The 19,987-nt window shown below is 37.3% G+C and overlaps 1 protein-coding gene across 1 annotated transcript in view; it reads right to left on the bottom strand.

Moving 5' to 3' along the window:
• Positions 1-19,987, bottom strand: part of LOC124249711 (complement receptor type 1-like) — a 56,127-nt gene that overhangs the window by 19,140 nt on the left and 17,000 nt on the right. Inside the window, exons 8-11 of the mRNA XM_046680952.1 lie at positions 14,657-14,839; positions 8,301-8,495; positions 2,880-3,062; positions 2,116-2,160 (exon numbers count right to left, since the gene is read on the bottom strand). Coding sequence (XP_046536908.1) covers positions 2,116-2,160; positions 2,880-3,062; positions 8,301-8,495; positions 14,657-14,839 — 606 coding nt within the window. The remainder of the gene's footprint in view (positions 1-2,115; positions 2,161-2,879; positions 3,063-8,300; positions 8,496-14,656; positions 14,840-19,987) is intronic.

Below are 19,987 nucleotides of genomic sequence, written 5' to 3'. Positions count from 1 at the left end.
GCTACAGGTATCATAGGCAAAGTCTGATGGCAAGTCCTTGGCTTAGTTTCATAGCCCCGAGAGGATTTTAAAACTTCAATGTGAGATTCTTTATGAAAAGTTCTGGCAAAGTACACTTAAAAGAGCCTAGACAGTCAATCACTATTCTTGGTGACCTTGGGTAAATAATCAGGACAAGTTTACTGAGACTAGACTTATTCTATAAACAAATTAGTCTTACTGTGGTTATCTTTGATAAAAATTGGGCTGATGGTAGAGAAAAAAATTATGTTTCAGTAATACACCTTTGTTGATCTCAAATTCTAGTGCTGTTCACTGTTCGAAGTTTTTTCCTTGTAAACTGGACTAGATCCTGAATTTTTCTAGTTTCCTCATATCTGGCTACAATGTTCCAAACTAACATCTTCACCCATTTTACTTCAAATCACTAAGGACAAAAGCTGCCTTTTTCCCTGAAGCACTGAAAACTGAATACGAATGACTTGATATAAAACGCAGAGAAATCACCCAAATAGCTCACATTTAGACAATCCTCTTCCTGCCTGTTGCTGTGTGGGCCACTCAGAAAGTTTATAGGTACACCCAGTACATCATCAGAGACATTCAAACTGCAAACCAGGAAAATCTGTTAGATTGCCACTGCCTGCCCTCACCATCTGAAGATGCTTTGAGCCTAGAAATTGTCTTGACTGCCTAGCCTCAGAACTCAGAAACTGGGATTATAGTCTGCTCTAATCATTAACCATTGTTCTTCTTTTGTTCTCATAGAAATGCCTCGTATTAAATACCTGACTGCTTGCACCATCGGCCTAACTTTGACAGCACACCTACATCAAAGCCTCCTGAAATAAGCTGACAAGAACTGACTTATTGTGAAGACGAGAGTAGCTGAATAACACGGAACAATCTGCCAACTCAATTTCTGGACTCTGAAACGTTTCAGGGAAGTTTCAAAGGCTGTAAGGGAGCAAAATTTGCCACCGCAAAATGTGTCTCTTTGGCAGGAGGATGATTTTAGGCTGATTATTTTTAAGAAACAAAAGATTCAGGAAGTTTTTCTTTTTGCCTAACCCTTAACTGCATAAAAGAAATTAGATTGAGGACCTGTTCCAGGAAGGGAGCTATGACCAGAGATAACTACCAAAAATATGAGCTAGGTGTTGCAGACTGGGGCACTTAGCAAGGCCCGCTTATTCAAAGTCCCCTCTATGTCCCTTTGTCTCTGCATGGCATGGCAAACATTTGTTTACCAAACCTTGACTCTACCCACCTTCCTGTAAATTGTCTTCCTCCTCTTTGAATTTTCAGAGCCCTACTCTTCTCCTTAGCTCAGGATGGCATGAACTAGCCTCACTGCCTGACTGCCTGTGGGATTCATATTCTTATAAGGCCCCCATATATAGGTAATTAAATGTGTTTTTCTCCTGCCAATTTGTCTTCTGTTAATATCATTATTAGACAAGCCAAAGAACTTAGAAGGAGAGAAGGAAAATTTTCCCTCCCCAACAGTAGAAATAAAGTTCTTTTTATGAAGACAGCAGAATTTCCCAGTTTAAATTGTACTACAGAAAAAGAACTACTCTGGTTGCAATCCAGGAAATGAAACATAATCCAGGATAAAGAAGATACCCTGTAAAGGTGTCGACAGATCACTTTTAAAATGAATAAAATAGCAAAGATGACGACATAGAAAGCATACATATTAAAAAACAGTGCCAGGGACCTTCCTCTTCACTAATATTAATTTGAATGATGCTGTAAGTCACATGAGCTACCTTTAAGGGCTTCCTATATGCCAGGCACTGCCTGTGCTAACTGCTTTAAACGCATTCCATTTACACTTTACTATCACCAAGTGAGGAAGGCATTACATCCTGTTAAATAGAAGGAAACACATTGAACGTTTACATAACTTGCCCAAGTTTACATGTCTATTTATATCGGCGGACTATGGCAAATAATTTGAGAATCACAATAACTAAAATGGCTGGAAATATGTTCTTTTCATTACTAAAAATGATAAATGAGTGTAAATCACCAGATACTTAAAGGATTTTGAAAAAATCACAAGGAACTTAAAGGATTTTGACAAATAGAAGAAGGAAGTTACTAAACCTGAGGTACTGGAAACTGGAGGTGTTGTACTGGGAGGAGGTGACTCTAGAAAACAAAATAATGTAGTCTGAATCATATACTTGGGAGTTATTGCTGACATTTGCACCAGGAATTGAAAAGACCTGTGAAAAATACAACCAGGAAGTTACTCAACCTGAGACAGTGGAAACTGGAGATGTTGTACAGGGAAAAGTCAACGCTACAAAACAAAATAATGTAGATTATGTGGGGACGCATGGGAGTTATGGTGGCATTTCCACCAGGAATCGAAAAGACTTTTTGAAAATACAACCAGCAAGTTATTGAACCCAAATGATTCAAAATCAAACTTCTGGTACTGACAGCAATCAGCACTGGAAACCAAAATGATATCAACTGGATTAACGACTTGGGAATTATTGTTTTCTTTTCATTTATATGAATTATGCCTTTCATTCTTGACTTGTTTAGGTAAAAATTTCCATGCTTCAATTTTCTCAAAAATGGCTGCAATCCATTTTTACACATAAAAATAAGCTGAATGCTAGACACATATGCCTGTGTGAGGTTCATAACACGCTAAAACTCTAGGAAAACACACAAAAATCACAACAGAAGAATTCCTTGTGAATTGCACGTCATATACGTGTCATGGAAACGAATACAAGACAGAGTTAAACAGTAAAATTGCTTCTTTTCAGTTATTCTGTATCACTGATATTTACCATCAAAGAAATAAAATCTAAAAAAGAAAAAAAACAGGAAGGAAAAAGACACCCTCGTACCTTTAATGCACTTCGGAATCGCAGGCTCCCAAGTACTGTTGGCACCACAGACAACTATGTTGTTGCCACTGAGGTGAAAACCCGGGGCACATTCAAATACAACCGTCGCTTTGTAGTAAAATTTTGATCCAAATCCTGATACTATTCCTCCATTTTCGAGTACTGGATATTCACATTTGACCACTGAAAAGTGGAAAAATTACAGAATTAATGGAAAGCTGCTTTAACAGAGCCCCACAAAAACTAGTGCAAAGTAGTAAATTCCAGTGGGAGGAAATACAAGGAGTGGAAGACATGATGTTAATTAAACAAAGGAACAAAGAAAAACCTTATCTGTGCAATGTAATTCCAGGAAAACAGATTTAGAGAAATCTAGTAACTTTTTCCACTGTGAATAGACTGCCGTTATAATTTATTGGCTTTCCTACACTTTTTCCCAATGCAGAGATGTTTTGGGAAAGGTCTGACTACAAGATACAAATTCCGGGTAAGTTCAAAATCAACTTTTGATGCTCTTTAGCTCTGGGGACTCTTTTTAAGGTCAGGCCAACACTGATCACAGTACCCTGCTTTCTGAGAACGGGAGGAAAGACTGTTTGAGAAGGTCATACTTGAGCTCAAATTTAAAAGTTGAAAGGAAGGGCAAAGATATGCAAAAAGAAATCTCAGAGCAGTAACATACCCAAACTGGGATGTTCATGAAACAGAAAGGCCAACGGAGTTAGGGCAGTGTTTTCCGAACATTTTGGCCTGCAGCCCAGAGATCGAGAAACACACCTTACGTTGTAAACCAGTATCTAGGCACAGGCCTGAAATCAAGTTAGTACTCAGCCTCCATACCAGTGTACTCTGGTGTTTCCCCTTCCACTCTGCTTCTGAAGAAGCAAAATGCTGGTCAAGTTCCTCTAGATTGATTTCAGGATCCGTTAATGGGTTTGACAGAATTTGGAAAAAACAAAAACAAAAACACGCTGGCGTGGGCACTGAGTACAAGAGAACATCGTGTGAGATCAAATCGGAGCAGCAGCCAAGGCCGCAGGATGCAGAGCCTCTCCAGCCAGAAGAGTGCTCTTCCCCTTTCCCCTGGATCCGAATTTCCAGCAGACATCATTTCCCTTCAGCCCAAGCAACTTCCTTTAGCAATTCCTGTTGTGCAGGTTGACTAGTGACAATTGCTCTTAGCTCTTGTTTATCTGAAAATCTTTTTACTTATTTCACCTTCAGTTTTGAAGATGTCTCCTTGACAGAGAATTCTAGGTTAAAGGTTTTCTTTCTCTTTCAGCTCATTAGCAGATCCTGTCTTCTCGTGTCCACAGCTCCTTAAGGGAAGTTAGCTGTCATTCATACGTGGGTGGGTAGGCAAAGCAATGTTTTTTCCCTCTCTCTGGAAGCTTTTTTGTTTATCTTTTGTTTCACTACTTTCACCATGATGTATTTAGTTTGGTGGGGGTTTCTTGGCAAACTAAAAATTTTTTTATCCTGTGAGATCACTGAATTTCCTGGAGCCGTAAGGTTATTGTTTTGTATCAAATTTGGTAACTTTTGGCCCACGTTTATTCAAAAAATTGTCTATACTGTTCTTTCTCTTCTCTTTCTGAAACTTCAATTACATGTTTGTTTGACTGCTTGCTACTCTCCCACAGCTGAAAGTCTCTCTCTCTAATACTTCTTTTCAAAGCATGTTGGATTTCTATTGTCCTGACTTCTGGTTCACTGATTTTCTCTCTGTTGTGCCAAACTGCTGTTAATTGCATAAAGATTTTCAAGTTAGATTCACTAGATATAACTTACATACAGTAAAATTCACCCTTTTAAGTGTATAGCTGGATACGTTTTGACACAATGCAAAGAATCATGCAATTACTAGCACAGTAAAGATAGAAAAGTCCCATAAGCCCGAAACATCTCTTCATGCCGTTTGGTAATCAATCCTTCCCACCCTCCCAACCACCTGCCCCAATGAGGCAACCATTGATCTGTTTTCTCTCTCTATTGTGTTGCTCTTCCAGAATGTCATATTGGGATCACAGCCCATGAGTATGGCTCATTTCACTTAGCAGAATGCATGTGAGATTCATTCCTGTTGCTGCATGGATTAGAAGTTCATTCTGTTTTATTGCAGTCTTATTCCATTGTATGGATATATCATGTGTGCTCATCCACTCACCACTTGAAAAACATGTGGGTTGTTTCCAGTGATGGGTGAGATTATGAGTAAGGTTGCTATGAATATTCTCATACACGTTTCTGTGTGAACATGTGTTCACTTTACTTGGATTGCTGCATTGTATGTTAAGTGTATGTTTCACTTTCTAAGAAATTACCAAACTGTGTTCCAAAATGGTCATACCACTTTGCATTCTTACCACCAATGTATGCGAGTTCCAGTTGATCCATACCTTGGCAGTACATGGTATTTTTACCTTTTTGTTTTGGTTTTTACTTTCTGCCATTCGAATAGGTGCATAGTAGTATCTCATTGTGGTTTTACATTACATTTCAGTGATTACTAATGCTGCTGAGCACTCTTACATACATTTTTTTGTCATCCGCACATCTTCTTTGGTGAACTAGGTGTACTCCAATTTTTGCCCATCTTTTAAAAATCGAGATGTTTTCTTATTCTTGTGTTTTGAGAGTTCTCTATATTTTATAGATCTAAGTCCATAATCAGATGTGTGCTTTGCAAATATTTTCCCCCAGTCTATGACTCATTTGTTTCATTCTATTAACAGTGTCTGAGTTTTGAGCTTTTAAGTCCAATTAATTAATTTTTATTCTAAAGGATCACGCTTCTATGGTTGTATTGAAATCTTTGGCTAGGTCACAAACATGTTCTATGTTTTCTACAGAAAGTCTTATATTTTTAGAAGTACATTTAACTCTACGATCTACTTTGAGCAAATGTATATGATACTCACATGGGTTGAGCTTCTTCTTTTTTTTTTGCATGTAGATGCTCAATTGTGCCTGTACTTTTACCATTTTTCTACTGAATTGTTTGTAAACCTGTGACAGAATCAACTGTACACATTTGAAAGGGTCTATTTCTGGGCTCTCTGTTCTGTTCTGTTGCTCTATATGGTCATCTTTTCACCAACAGCACAGTGTCTTGATGATATGCTTTACAGTTGTGTTTTATAATAAGTCTTGACACCAAGTAGAATGAGTCCTCTAAGTTTTTTTCACAACTGTTTTGACTATTGCACTTCTTTTGACTTTTCATATAAATTTTAGAAATAGCTTGTCAATTTCTACAAAAAGTTCTGCCGGGATTTTTTTGGGGATTGTGCAGAATTTATAGAAGAGTTAAGTAGGACACGTTTATTATACTGACTCTTCCAATCCATGACCAATGAATTTCTATTTATTAAGACCTTCTTTAATTTCTTTTATAAGTGTTTAGTTGTGTTTACCATTCAAATCTTGCACGTGTTCGCTCTATAGGCAAGCACCTTGTGTATTTTGGAGCTGTTGTAAATACTACTTAAAAGAATTTCCATTTCTAATGTTTTTTTGCAATTGAGTTATGTATGTTGATATTGTGACTTGCAACCTGGCTAAAACTTCAGACTTTCAAATTTTCTACACAATCACGTGCTAAATCAATAAAGTCTATTTCATTTCTTCCTTTCTGAAATGTATGTTTATTTCTATCTTTCGGCTTATTGTACTAGCTAGGACCTCCAATACAGTGCTGAATAGAGAGCAGAGAATACACGTCCTTGTCTTGTTCCTACCTTACCCAGAAATAAATTAGTCTTTTACCATTTTAAATATGATGTTAGCTGTGGGATTTCTGTAGGTGGCTTTTATCAGGATAAAGGTGTTTATCCCTTTTATTCCTAGTTTGCTGAGAACTTTTATCAAGAAAGATGATGAATTCTGTTAAATGCTTTTTTTTCCGCATCTATTAAACTGATCATGTGATTTTTTTCCTTTATACTCTCTTGATAAGGTAAAATAATTAATTTCTGAATTTGAATCAACCTTGCATTCATGGATTAAATACTGCTTGATTATGATGTATTCGTATTCTTATATATGACAGGATTTCATCTGTTAATAAGTTTTCGTTCTATATTCATTATGGATGTTGTTTACTATTTTCTTGCAATGATTTTGTCTGGTCTTGGTATCACGGCAATGCCATTCTCATGATAGGAGTTGAGAAGTGTTCCCGCCTCTTCTATTTTCTTGAAGAGTTTGCGTAGAGCTGCTCTTATTTTGTCCTTAAATGTTTGGCAGAACATCCCAGTGAGCACACGGGGCCTGCAGTTCTCTTTGCGAGAAGGTTTAAGCTGTCAAATTTAGAGGCACAAAGTTGCTGGTTTTATTCCTTCATTATCATGTAAATGTCCGCAGTATATTTAGTGATGTCCGTTTTCATTCTTGATATTGATATTTTATATCTTCTTTTTTGTGTGTCACACTGACGATGGGTCTATTCATATTACTGGTCTACTCCAAGAAAAAGATGTTGGTTTCATTGATTCTCTGTGTTTTTTCTCTTTTCATATCAGTAATTTGTTTTATTTCATTCTGTGTCCTTATTTTGGGTTTAATTTGCTCCTCTCTTTTATTTTATGCTCTATCCTTTACACAGTGCTTTTGCTCTACACATTTTGATATGTTTTCTTTTCACTTTTATACAATTCAAAACACTTTCTCATATCCCTTGTGACTTCTCTGTCTCAATTGTTGGTGAGCGGTGTCTTGCATAATTTTCATATATTTGGGGATTTTACAGATATCTTCATTGGATTTCTACATTCATTCCATTGTGATCAGATACTGTATTGTGAAGGATTTCAACTTTTTAAAATTTGTTAAAAATTGTCTTATTGCCTAGAATATGGTATTAGAGAATGTTCTTTGTGCAATTGAAAAGGGTAAATATTTTGTTGTTATTCAGTGGTTCCTTTCGTTCAAGAATCCAATCCCCTCAGTGTCTCCCTGCTGTTGGTCACTCTCTAGTATCTTAAATATTCTTTTACTAATATGTCTTGTCACATTTATCAATCTTATCAGCAGGAGAGTCTGTAATTTACCTCACCACTTCCTACAGCCAGAATTCTCAGACTTCTGATAATACAAGATAAAACTTTCTTGTAATACAAGGCTAGTGTGTGTTGAGTTTTTTGATGCTTTGAAGGAAAAAAAAAATCCGAACTCATGCACATACGCAGTAGTTCACAAGGTAAAATTGGCATGCCAAGCACACGATGGGTGAGGGGTGGGGAACTCTACAAATAGAACTATTTTTGACTCAATTTAACCTATATTAAATTGAATTAGAAGTCAATTTAACAGGAGGAGGACGCACATATGACTGTTTTGTTTACCTTCAGGTAAAACGATTTATAAAGTGTTTCTATAGTATTTACAAATGAAGATGGACATAAATGGAACTATTTGTACCTTTACACTCAGGAGGCTTACTACTCCATACGTCATTCCCAGAGCAGACAAGCTTGCTCTCTCCAACAAGTGAATATTCATCCAGTCCGTTTGAAGGATCACAACTGTAAGTTACTACCTCACCATATTCAAATTCTTCCTTGTCACTTCTGTGTTTTCCATTTTCTATTTTTGGAGGTGGTCTACAAAGCATCACTGAACAAGGGAAAAAAAGAGGGCGTGAAAGGCAAAAGGAAAGGTAAAAGAGTAAGATGGCATTAGTAAAGTCCTAGGAACTGCTTGAATACGCTCATTAACATATGATTTGTACAATCTAGCTATGCATCCAACATCCAATTAGAAGAAGGATTCTATGAGAAATTGCATTACCCTAAATTCAAACCAGAAACACAAAAATGGACTTACAAAATAAAACCTGTTTTCTTCAATATCTATATAAAATATCTAAACAAAATATCTAAATTATGTGTAAGGCCATGCTACGTTTTGTTCTCATCATAAGAGATGCTGACAATTTTTTGAGAAAATATCTTGTGATCAAAAATAAAACTCAGTGCTACTTGACACAGCCTTTCTAATTTATAAATATATCCATTTGCTAAATCGGTGGTTTACATTACCAAGATACTATTGTCTTTTTTTACTTTCATCCTTATGAGTATATGGTGAAATTTTCCAGAGGGTACAAATTGTATGATAATGCAACAGATGGAAGCTAGATGTCATCTTTTAAGGAACATATTGAAGAGATTTGCAATAATGTAAAACATTGCCAGTATTCTATTTGTTTTGGAAAACTGATTTTTCACAAAAATATGGTAAATATGTTACCATGTATTGAACTTACTGTTCTTAAAAATGAACAAATAATTATTTTAAAAAGTCTCAGTTTTAATTCCAATATAATGAATGTCTAGATTATAAGTCACATAAAGGAATGCCCGTTGGCATCTTTTTTACTTTAAAAGGGTAAGGGGTCTCAGAGCAAAGAGTGTGAGAACTGCTGGTCAAACTTCTGAAGAGAGAATATAGTTAAGTTACCTTGACATACTGGGGGACCCACATTCCAATGCACATTTTCTCCATCAAGTTCACAATACAGAATTTTAGTTCCAATTAAGTTATAACTAAAAGCCAGGAAATAAACTTAACAGAAGCACCAAGGACAGAAAATAAGGCTCAGACATAAGGCTCATCTTGCTGGGCTCTATAATTACGCTCTGCCAGCTTCAGGCCCTCCTATGCAATGTCCTTTTGCAGATATATCCGAGGTGGGGGTTCAAAATGGCGTAAAGGAAGAGCCCGAACTTATCTTTTCCCATGGGCACAAAACATAAACTACATATGGATCAATTCTACCTGAAAGAAACAGAGCTAGTGGAGCACCTGTTCCACAACACGGGAGAAACATGACCACATTGAGACGCCCAGGAGAGGCAGAGAAATGTTCTTGCCAAATACCGCTACTGCAGTGTGGCAGCACACAATAGGGAGGTCTCTCACGAGACAGGTGCTTCTGCTAAAAGAGGGAGGGGTCAGTGGCCCACATCAGGCATCCCAGCCCTGGGGATCTGCACTGGAGAGAAAAGCCCCCAAAACGTCTGGCTTAGGAAACCAATGGTACCAATGACCAAGGGTCCCAAAGTGCTATAGGAAATTGAGATTCCCCTCTTTAAGGGCTCATGTGCAATCTCACTCACCTGGAGACACTGGGAAATAGCAGTTTTAAAAGTGCCAAGACTATATGTGAAAGAGAGTCATTTGCAAATCTAAAAGCAATGAGTGGAGGGGTGGGGGACAGTGGAAACACCAGCTGGGGACAGAGGTGCTCTGGAGGCCATTGTGCTCCCTGCCTAACCTGCCAGCACAGGGAGGTGAGCCCAGATGCAGGGGCGAGCAGTTGTGGCACCATGCTGTTGCCTTGCTAAGCAGGGGGAAATACAGTGGTTGCAGCATTCCCCTGCTCTCTGGCTGGGGAGGGCAGGTGAGAAGGAATGCAGCATTCTCCTGCTCCCTAGCTGAAGTCTGCAAGCTGGGTGGCTAGGACACTCCCTGTCCCCCTGGCTATAGTTGAAGAGTACAAGCATAGAGGGATTACCTGGCTACCAGGCTACCAGCCAAAAGCTGATGTGACACTCCCCTGCCCCATATTCTCTGGCTCCCAGCCTCAACCCAACATGAGAGCAGAGACAAGGCGCCCTCCTGGTGCACTGCTGAAGCCCGCAGGCACGTGCATTCAAGTCATTTTTTCCAACCGCCTTTTCTGAAGCCAGAGAGCAAGCCCTGCCCCCTACACTTTCAACTGGCCTAGCTAAAGTCAGTGGGCATGTGCCATCAACACAATGGAAACTCCTTGGTTACCTGGCCCTGGTGGCCAGGGGTTTGGCGTTCCTGAGCTCCAGGGGACTGTAACAATCGGAAAGACAGTTCTTGGCAGGCCATCACCACAGGACACTGCACATACAGCAGACTGAAACACAACCCCAGCCTTCCTGTGTAAAAGGTATATTTACTTCGCCTGGAGCATAATCCTGAGGGACAGGCTTCAGGTTTCCTACATTTCTAGAGGTTAAGGAGGAGCTCCTAGGGAACATAAGCAGGTAGACACTATCCTTACACACCTCCTTGGCCTCACTAAAGCTCAATGAGACTCCCCAGAAAGGAACTTATACACTTGTCAGGAGCCCTGATGTTTGCAACTGTCGCCCAGGGTACACCTCCAAATCTCTGGGCTGGAGGCCAGCATAGACTATGACTGTGACCCCACACGACTATATATATTTTCATACTTTAAAAATTGCTGCCCAAGGGCCTGGCTTTCAATCTGACTCAAACTAGGTGCTAAGTGAGACTGCTCCCCTAGGCACACTGACAGGTCATGGCACACCCTCAACAACAGGAGCACATCAAGAACAAATCAGGCAGTTTAGACAACCACATAGGTTCAAGAGCCAACCAAGAGCTAGGACAGGGTTGAATGGGAAGGAACATCACCTACACAACGCCACAACTTCACGACTGAGAGAGGTAGCACTTGCCCTTAATACAAAGAAATAAAGAGCCAAGCAAAATAGAAAACAAAGAAATATGCTCCAAACGAAGGAACAAGACAAAACATCAGGAAAAGACCTAAAGGATATGGAAATAAGTAATCTACCTGATAAAGAATTCAAAGTAATGGTTGTAAGGATGCTCACAGAACTCAGGAGGAGAACAGATGAACATAGTGGAGAATGTCAACAGAGTTAGAAAATATATGAAAGAACCAATCAAAGCTGAAGAAACAATAGTTGAAATGAAAAACACACTAGAAGGACTCAACAGCAGATTAGATGACACAGAAATACAGATCAGTGAGCTGGAGGACAGGGTAGTGGAAATCACCCAATCAGAACAACAAAAAGAAAAAAGAATTTAAAAGAATGAGGATAGTTTAAGGGACCTCTGGGATGACATCAAAAGGATAAACATTCACATTATAGGAGTCCCAGAAGAAAAAAAGAGAGAAAAGGGCAAAAAAAGTATTTGAAGAAATAATGGCTGAAAACTTCCCTAACTTGGGGAACGGAACGGATATACAGCTCCAGGAAGCACAGAGAGTCGCAAACAAGATACACAAGACTGACAGACAGACCAATGGAATAGAACAGAGGGTCCAGAAATTAAACCTCACATATATGGTCAAACGATTGTCCACACAGGTGTTAAAAACACTCAACAAGGAAAGGGCAGTCTTTCCAAGTAATAGTTCTTGGAAAACAAGATATCCATAGGCAAAAGAATGAAGTTGGATCCCTACCTTACACAACATACAAAAATTAATTCAAAATGGGTCAAAGCACTAAATTTAAGAGCTAAAACTATAATTTTAAAACAAAATTTTACCTAGAACTAAAATTCTTACAAGAAAACACAGAGGACAAGCTTCATGAAGGTGGATCTGGCAATGATTTCTTTGATCTGACACCAAAGCATAGGAAACAAAAGAAAAAATAGATAAACTGGACTTCTTCAAAATTAAAAAGTTTGTGCACCAATGGAAACTATCAATAGAGTGAAAAGGCAATCCACACAATGAGAGGAAACATCTGCAAGTAATATATCTGATAAGGGATTATTATATAAAATATATAATGACCTCCTAAAACTAAAAAAGAAACCACAAACCCAATTCAAACATGACCAAAGGATTTGTCCAGACATTTCTCCAAAAAAAGGTATACAAAAGACCAATAAATACATGAAAAAATAATCAGTAATCATTAGGCAAATGCAAATAAAAACCACAATGAGATACTACTTCACATATATTACTATGGTTATTAACATAAAACAGAAAATCACAAGTGTTGGCAAAGAGGTGGAGAAACTGGAACTTTTGTGTATCACTGGTGGGAATGTAAAATGGCATAGCCACTGTGGAAGACAGGATGGTTCTTCCTCTAAAAAGTAAACACAGAATTACCATATAACCCAGCAATTCTACTCCTACGTATATAGACCCAAAAATTGAAAACAAGGACTCAGATACTGGAATGCCAATATTCAGAGAAGCATTATTCAGACTAGTCAAAAGGTGGGAACAGCCGAACTGTCTGTCAACAGATGAATAGACAAACTAAATGTGGTATATACAAACAATGGAATATTATTCAGCCATAAAAAGAAATAAAGTTCTGGTACATACTACAAGATGGATGAAATTTAAAAAAACATTACACTAAATGAAATAAACCAGAACACATTATTCTAAGTGAAATATGCCAGAAGTGATTCCACTTCTATGAGGTACCTACAATAGACAAATTCATAGAGACAGAAAGTGGAATAGTAGTTATCTGTTTGGAGAAATGGAAAATTATTGTTTAATGGGTATAAAGATTCAGTCTGAGATGATGAAAAAGTTTGGAGATAGACAGTAGTGATGGTTGAACAACAACGTGAATTTGCTTAATGCCACTGAAATGTAACTTAAAAGGGTTAAAATGGTAAAAAAAAAAATAAAAGTTGATCTTGAAAAATGAACATGGAAAAGTAGCTTGACCATTTCTGAAAAGGAAGTGTTCTAGCAGATATTAAAACATATCATAGAACTACAATGAAAAAAAAGAATTAGGTGTTGGCACAGGATTGGACAGAGTTCAAGGGAACAGGAAGATGAAAGGAACACCTATGAATTTAATGTACAATAAACATTGGCAATTCAAAACAGGTGGAGAGAAAAACTTATTCAGCAATGTGTGTGCACTTAGCCTTTGGATGGGGGTGGGGAGAGTCGAGAGGAACCCTATCTCATTCCACATACCGTAAGGACTTTCAGATGCACCAATGATTTAAACGCAAAGAACGCAATCAGAACACATGGTTGAAATGTTTACATAACTTAGCATGGGGAAGACCTAAAACTTTACAAGAAAAAAACAACACTCATAGCCTTTAGGGAAAACGCCAATACATCCAACTACCCATTAATGTAAAACTTCTACATGTACAAATGAGCACTGATAGGAGAATAGTTAAATAAAATATTATAAACAAGATCAGAATTTAGATAGCGGGCCTGCTCCAGGAAGAGGGCTATCACCAGACATAACTACAAAGAATATGAGCTGGGTGTGCTAGACTCCCCAACAGGATAAATACTAAAATTATAAATGAGTGTAAAGGACCAGACATTTAAAGAATTTTGAAAAAAATCACCAGGAAATTAAAAGATTTTGAAAAAGATAAGCAAGAAGGTATTCAACCTGAGTCACTGGAAATTGGAGGTTTTGTACCGAGAAGAGTCAACATAGGAAAACAAAATAATGTGGATTGGATCAAACACTTGGGAGTTACTGCTGGCATTTGCACCAGGAACTGAAAGGATTTTTGAAAAATATAACCAGAAAGTTACTAAACTCGAATGATGCAAAAGCAGAGGTGCGGTACTGACAGGAATCATCACTGGAAAACAAAATAAGGTAGACTGGATCACCCACTTGGGAATGATTGCTTTCTTTTCATTTATATGAATTATGCTTTTTATTCTTGACTTAATTAGCTAAAAATTCTCATGCTTCAATTTTCTCCAAAATGGTTGTTATCCATTTTTACACCTAAAAAAGCTGAACAATAGAAATTTATACACCTCTATGACGTACATAGTGTGCTAAGACCCTATGAAAACAAACAAAATCACAACAGAAGAATTCCTTGTGAATTTGATGTCATACATGTCTCATGGAAGAGCATACCAGGCGGAGTAAAATAGTAAAATTGCTTCTTTTCAATTATTCTGTATCACTGATATTTAACATCAAAGAAACAAAATCTGAGAAAGAACAAAAACAAGAAGGAGAAAGACACCCCCGTACCTTTAATGCACGTCGGGATCGCAGGCTCCCAAGCACTGTTGGCGCCACAGACAATTGTATTGTTGCCACTGAGGTAAAAACCCGGTAAGCAGTCAAATACAACCGTCGCTTTGTAGTAAAATTTTTTTCCAAATCCTGACACCACTCTTCCATTTTTGAGTACTGGAGGTTCACACTTGACCACTGAAAAGTGGAGAAATTACAGAATTAATAGAAAGTCACTTTAACAGAGCACCAGAAAAACTAGTACAAAGTAGTAATTTCCAGTGGGAATAAAGGAAAAAGAATGAAAGGCAAGATGTTAAGTTAAAAAAAACCCACAGCTTTATGTGGGCATTTTAATTCCAGGCAAACAGATTTAGAGAAATCTAGTAACATTTTTTCCACTGAGAATAAACTGCCATTATAGTTTACTGGCTTTGCTACACTTTTTTCCATTACTGACAAGTTTTGAGAAAGGTGTAACTACCAGATACAAATTGTAGGTAAGTTCAAAAGCAACTTTTAATACTCTTTAGCTCCAGGGATTTCTTTGAAGGTCATGCAAACACTGATTACAGTACCCTGCTTTTTGAGAAAGTTAGGAAAAAGTTTTTATACTTGAGCTCAAATTTAATAGTTGAAAAGAAGCTACTAGCCATGCAAAGTTACGCAAAAAGAAAGTTCAGAGGTAGTAACAACATACGCGAACTGGGCTGTTCATGAAACAGAAAGGCCAATGGAGTTAGGGCAGTGTTTTCTGAACATTTTGGCCTGCAGCCCAGAGATCAAGAAACACATTTTACGTTGTAAACCAGTACACAAGCACATGGGCCTGAAATCAAGTTAGTACTCCAGCCTCCACACCAGTGTACTCTGGTGTTTCCCCTTCCACTCTATTTCTGAAGAAGTAAAATGCTGTTCAAGTTCCTCTAGATTGATTTCAGGATCCACTAATGGGTTTGGCAGAATTTGGGAAAAAAAAAAAACCAAAACGCTGGCGTGGGCACTGAGTATAAGAGAACATCGTGTGAGATCAAATCGGAGCAGCAGCCAAGGGCCGCAGGATGCTGAGTCTCTCCAGCCAGAAGAGCGCTCTTCCCCTGTCCCGTGGATCTGAATTTCCATCAGGCATCATTTCCCTTCAGCCCAAGCGACTTCCTTTAGCAATTCTTGTTGTGCAGGTTGGCTAGTGACAAATTCTCTTAGCTCTTGTTTATTTGAAAATCTTTTTATTGATTTCACCTTCAGTTTTGAAGATTTCTCCTTGACAGTGAATTCTAGCTTAAGTGTTTTCTTTCTCATTCTGCACATTAGCAGATATTATTGTCTTCTGGTGTCCACAGTTCCTTAAGGGAAGTCATCTGTCATTCATGCTTGCAGGTGGCAAGAGAGGTGGGGGGGTAATGGATTTTTTTCCTCTCACTGGCTGCTTTTTTATCTTTTGTTTCACTAGTTTTACCAGGATATGTTTAGTTCAATGAGTTTCTAGGAAAATTTAAAAAATTTATTTATCCAGGGGCCGGCCCCGTGGCCAAGTGGTTAAGTTCGTGCATTCTGCTGCCGCAGCCCAGGGTTTCACTGGTTCGAATCCTGGGCCCAGACATGGCACCACTCATCAGGCCATGCTGAGGCAGCATCCCATATGCCACAACTAGAAGGACCCACAACTAAAAATACACAACTATGTACCAGGTGGTTTTGGGAGAAAAAGGAAAAATAAAATCTTAAAAAAAAATTATTTATCCTGCTAGGTCACTGAATTTCCTGGAGCTGTAGGGTTGTTGTTTTCGATCAAATTTGGTAATTTTTGGCCCATATTTATTCAAACAATTGTCTATACTGTTCTTTCTCCTCTCTTTCTGAAACTCCAAATAGATGTATGTTTGACTGCTTGTTACTCTCCCACAGCTGAAAATCTCTCTCTCTCTTTCTTTACTGTTTCTTTTCAAAGCATGTTGGATTTCTATTGTCCTGATTTCTGGTTCATTGATCCTTTCTCTGTTGTGCTAAACTGCTGTTAATTGCACTAATGATTTTCTTTAAGTTAGATGTACTAGATATAACTTACAGTAGAATTCATCCTTTTAAGAGTACAGCTCTATGAGTTTTAACAAATGCAAATAATCATGCAATTACCACCACAATAAAGACAGAAAAGTTCCATAAGCCCCCAATATTTCCTCATGCCACTTTATAATCAACCTTCTCCACCCTCCAACCACCTGCCCCAATGAGGCCAACCACTGATCTGTTTTCCATCTCTATTGTGTTGCTTTTCCCGAATATCATAATGGGATCACAGCCTCTGAGTATGGCTTATCTCACTTAGCATAATGCATGTGAGATTCACTCCTGTTGCTGCATGGATTAGAAGTTCATTCTGTTTTATTGCAGTCTTTTCCATTGTATGGATATATCATGTTTGTTTATCCACTCAACACTTGAAAAACATGTGGGTTCTTTCCAGCAGGGGGTGATTATGACTAAGGTGACCATGAATATTCTCATATAGGTTTCTATGTGAACATGTGTTCATTTTCCTTGCATTGCTGAGTTGTGCGTTAAGTGTATGTTTAAGTTTATAAGAAATAAAAACTGTGTTCCAAAATGGTCATACCACTTTGCATTTTTACCAGCAATGTATGCAAGTTCCAATTGCTCCATGCCTTGCCCGTACATGGTATTTTTACTTTTTTGTTTTTGTCTTTACTTTCAGCCATTCTAAGAGGTGCATAGGGGTATCTCACTATGGCTTTAAATTACATTTCTGTGGTCACTAGGGATATTGAGCAACTTTTCATGTACTTTTTGGCCATCTGTTCATCTCCTGTAGTGAAATAGGTTTATTCAAACATTCTGCCCATTTTTTAAGAATTAAGATGTTTTCTTATTATTGTGTTTTGAGAGTTCTTTATATATTGTAGATAGAAGGCCATTATCAGATATGTGCTTTGCAAATATTTTCTCCCAGTCTGTGGCTCTGTTTGCTGATTTTTCTAACAGTGTCTTTTGAGAGCAGAAGTTTTGAGTTTTTTAGAAGTCTAACATTAATTTTTTTCTTTAAAGGATCATGCTTTTAGGGTTGTATTTAAAAAATCTTTGGCTAGGTCACAAATGTTTTCTACTAAAAGTCTTATAGTTTTAGGTTTTACATTTAACTCTATGATGCATTTTGAGTAAACATATATGGTGCTAACGTAGGTTGAAGTTCTTTTTTTTTTGCATATGGATGTCCAATTGTGCCTGTATTTTACCATTTTTCCACTAAATTTGTATGCCTGTGACAAAGCCAACTGGACACTTTTGAAAGGGTCTATTTCTGGGCTCTCTGTTCTGTTCCATTGCTCCATATGGTCATCTTTTGACCAACAGCACATCTTCTTGATTATATGCTTTATAGTACATTTTGTAAGTCTTGACACAAGTAGAATGGGTCTTCTAATATTTTTGAAAATTATTTTGACTATTCCACTTTTGTTGGCTTTTCATACAAAATTTACAATTAGTTTGTCAATTTCTACAAAAATTTCTGCTGGGAGTTTTATTGGGATTGTGTAGAATTTATAGATCAATTAAGGAGAACTGACACCTTTATTATATTGTGTCTTCCAATCCGTGACCACTGAATTTCTATTTATCAAGGTGGTCTTTAATTTCTTTCATAAGTGTTTAGTTCTTTTTACCATTCAAATCTTGCACATGTGTTAGATTTATATTCCAGTATTTTGTGTATTTTCAAGCTGTTGTAAATGCTACTTAAAAAATTTCAATTTCTAATGGCTTATTGCTAGTGTATAGACATATAATTGATTTCTGTATGTTGATCTTATGGCTTGCAACCTTAATAAAACTTCAGTCTTTCAAATTGTCTGCACAATCATGTCCTAAGTAAACAAAGTCTATTTTATTTCTTCCTTTCTGAAATGCATGTTTATTTCTATCTTTCACCTTATTGTACTGGCTAGGACTTCCAATACAATGCTGAATAGAGTGGAGAGAATACACATCCTTGTCTTCTTCCTACCTTAGCCAGAAATAAATTAGTTTTTTACCATTAAATATAACGTTGGCTGTGGGATTTTTGTAGGTACCTTTAACAGGTTCAGATAGTTTCCTTTTATTCCTAGTTTGCTGAGAGGTTTTATCATGAAAATATGATGACTTCTGTTAAATGCTTTTTTTTTTTGCATCTATTAAGAGGATCACATAACTTTTTCTTTATAGTCTCTTTATAATGCAAATTACACTAATTAATTTCTGAATCTGAATCAACCTTGCATTCATGGATTAACTCCTACTCGACTACAATATATTCTAATTTTTATGTATGACAGGATTTCACTTGTTAATATATTGTTAAGAAGTTTTGGTTCTATATTCATTATAGATGATGTTTGTTACTTTCTTGCAATGACTTTGTCTGCTTTTGGTATTATGGAAATGCCATTCTCATGATAGGAGTTGAGAAGTGTTCCCTCCTCTTCTATTTTCTTGAAGAGTTTGTGTAGAGCTGCTCTTATTTTGTCCTTAAATGTTCGGTAGAACATCCCAGTGAGCACACGGGGCCTGTAGTTCTCTTTGGGAGAAGGTTTAAGCTGTCAAATTAAGAGGGATAAAGTTGTTTGCTTTATTCCTTTATTATCCTTTAAATGTCTGCAGGATATTTACTGATGTTCTTTTTCATTCTTGATATTGGTAATGTATATCTTCTTTTCGTGTCAGACTGGCTATGGGTATATTTATTTTGCTGATCTTCTTCAAGAAAAAGGTGTTAGTTTCATTGATTCTCTTTTTTTCCCTCTTTTCCATAGCCTTGATTTCTCTCTATCCTATTTATTTCCTTCTGTTTCCTTGTTTTATGTTTAATTGGTTCTTCTCTTTATTTTCATAAGGTAAAAGCTCAGATTAATAATTTCAGACTTTTCCCTTTTTCAAATACAAGTATTTTTATGCTATAAATATCCTCTATGCAATGCTTTTGCTGTATCCCCACAAATTTTGATTTGTTGTGTTTTCATTTTTATTCACTTCAAAACACTTTCTAATATCCCTTGTGACTTCTTCTTTGACTCAGTTCTTGGTTAGTAGTCTCTTCCATGATTCTCATATATTTGAGGATTTTATAGATATCTTTATTGGATTTATTGTGAGCAGATAATGTACTGTAAATGATGTTGGATTTTTAAAATTTGTTACAAATTATCTTATTGCCTAGAATATGGTACTAGAAAATGTTCTGTGTGCACTTGAAAAGAGTAAATATTTTGTTGTTATTCAGTGGTTCCCTTCCTTCAAGAGTCCAATCCCCTCAGTGTCTCCCTGCTGTTGGTCACTCTCTAGGGCCTTAAA

The sequence above is a fragment of the Equus quagga genome, chromosome 13, assembly GCF_021613505.1.
Source record: "Equus quagga isolate Etosha38 chromosome 13, UCLA_HA_Equagga_1.0, whole genome shotgun sequence".
Lineage (NCBI taxonomy): Eukaryota > Metazoa > Chordata > Mammalia > Perissodactyla > Equidae > Equus > Equus quagga.
This window is presented reverse-complemented; position numbering and strand designations above follow the sequence as displayed.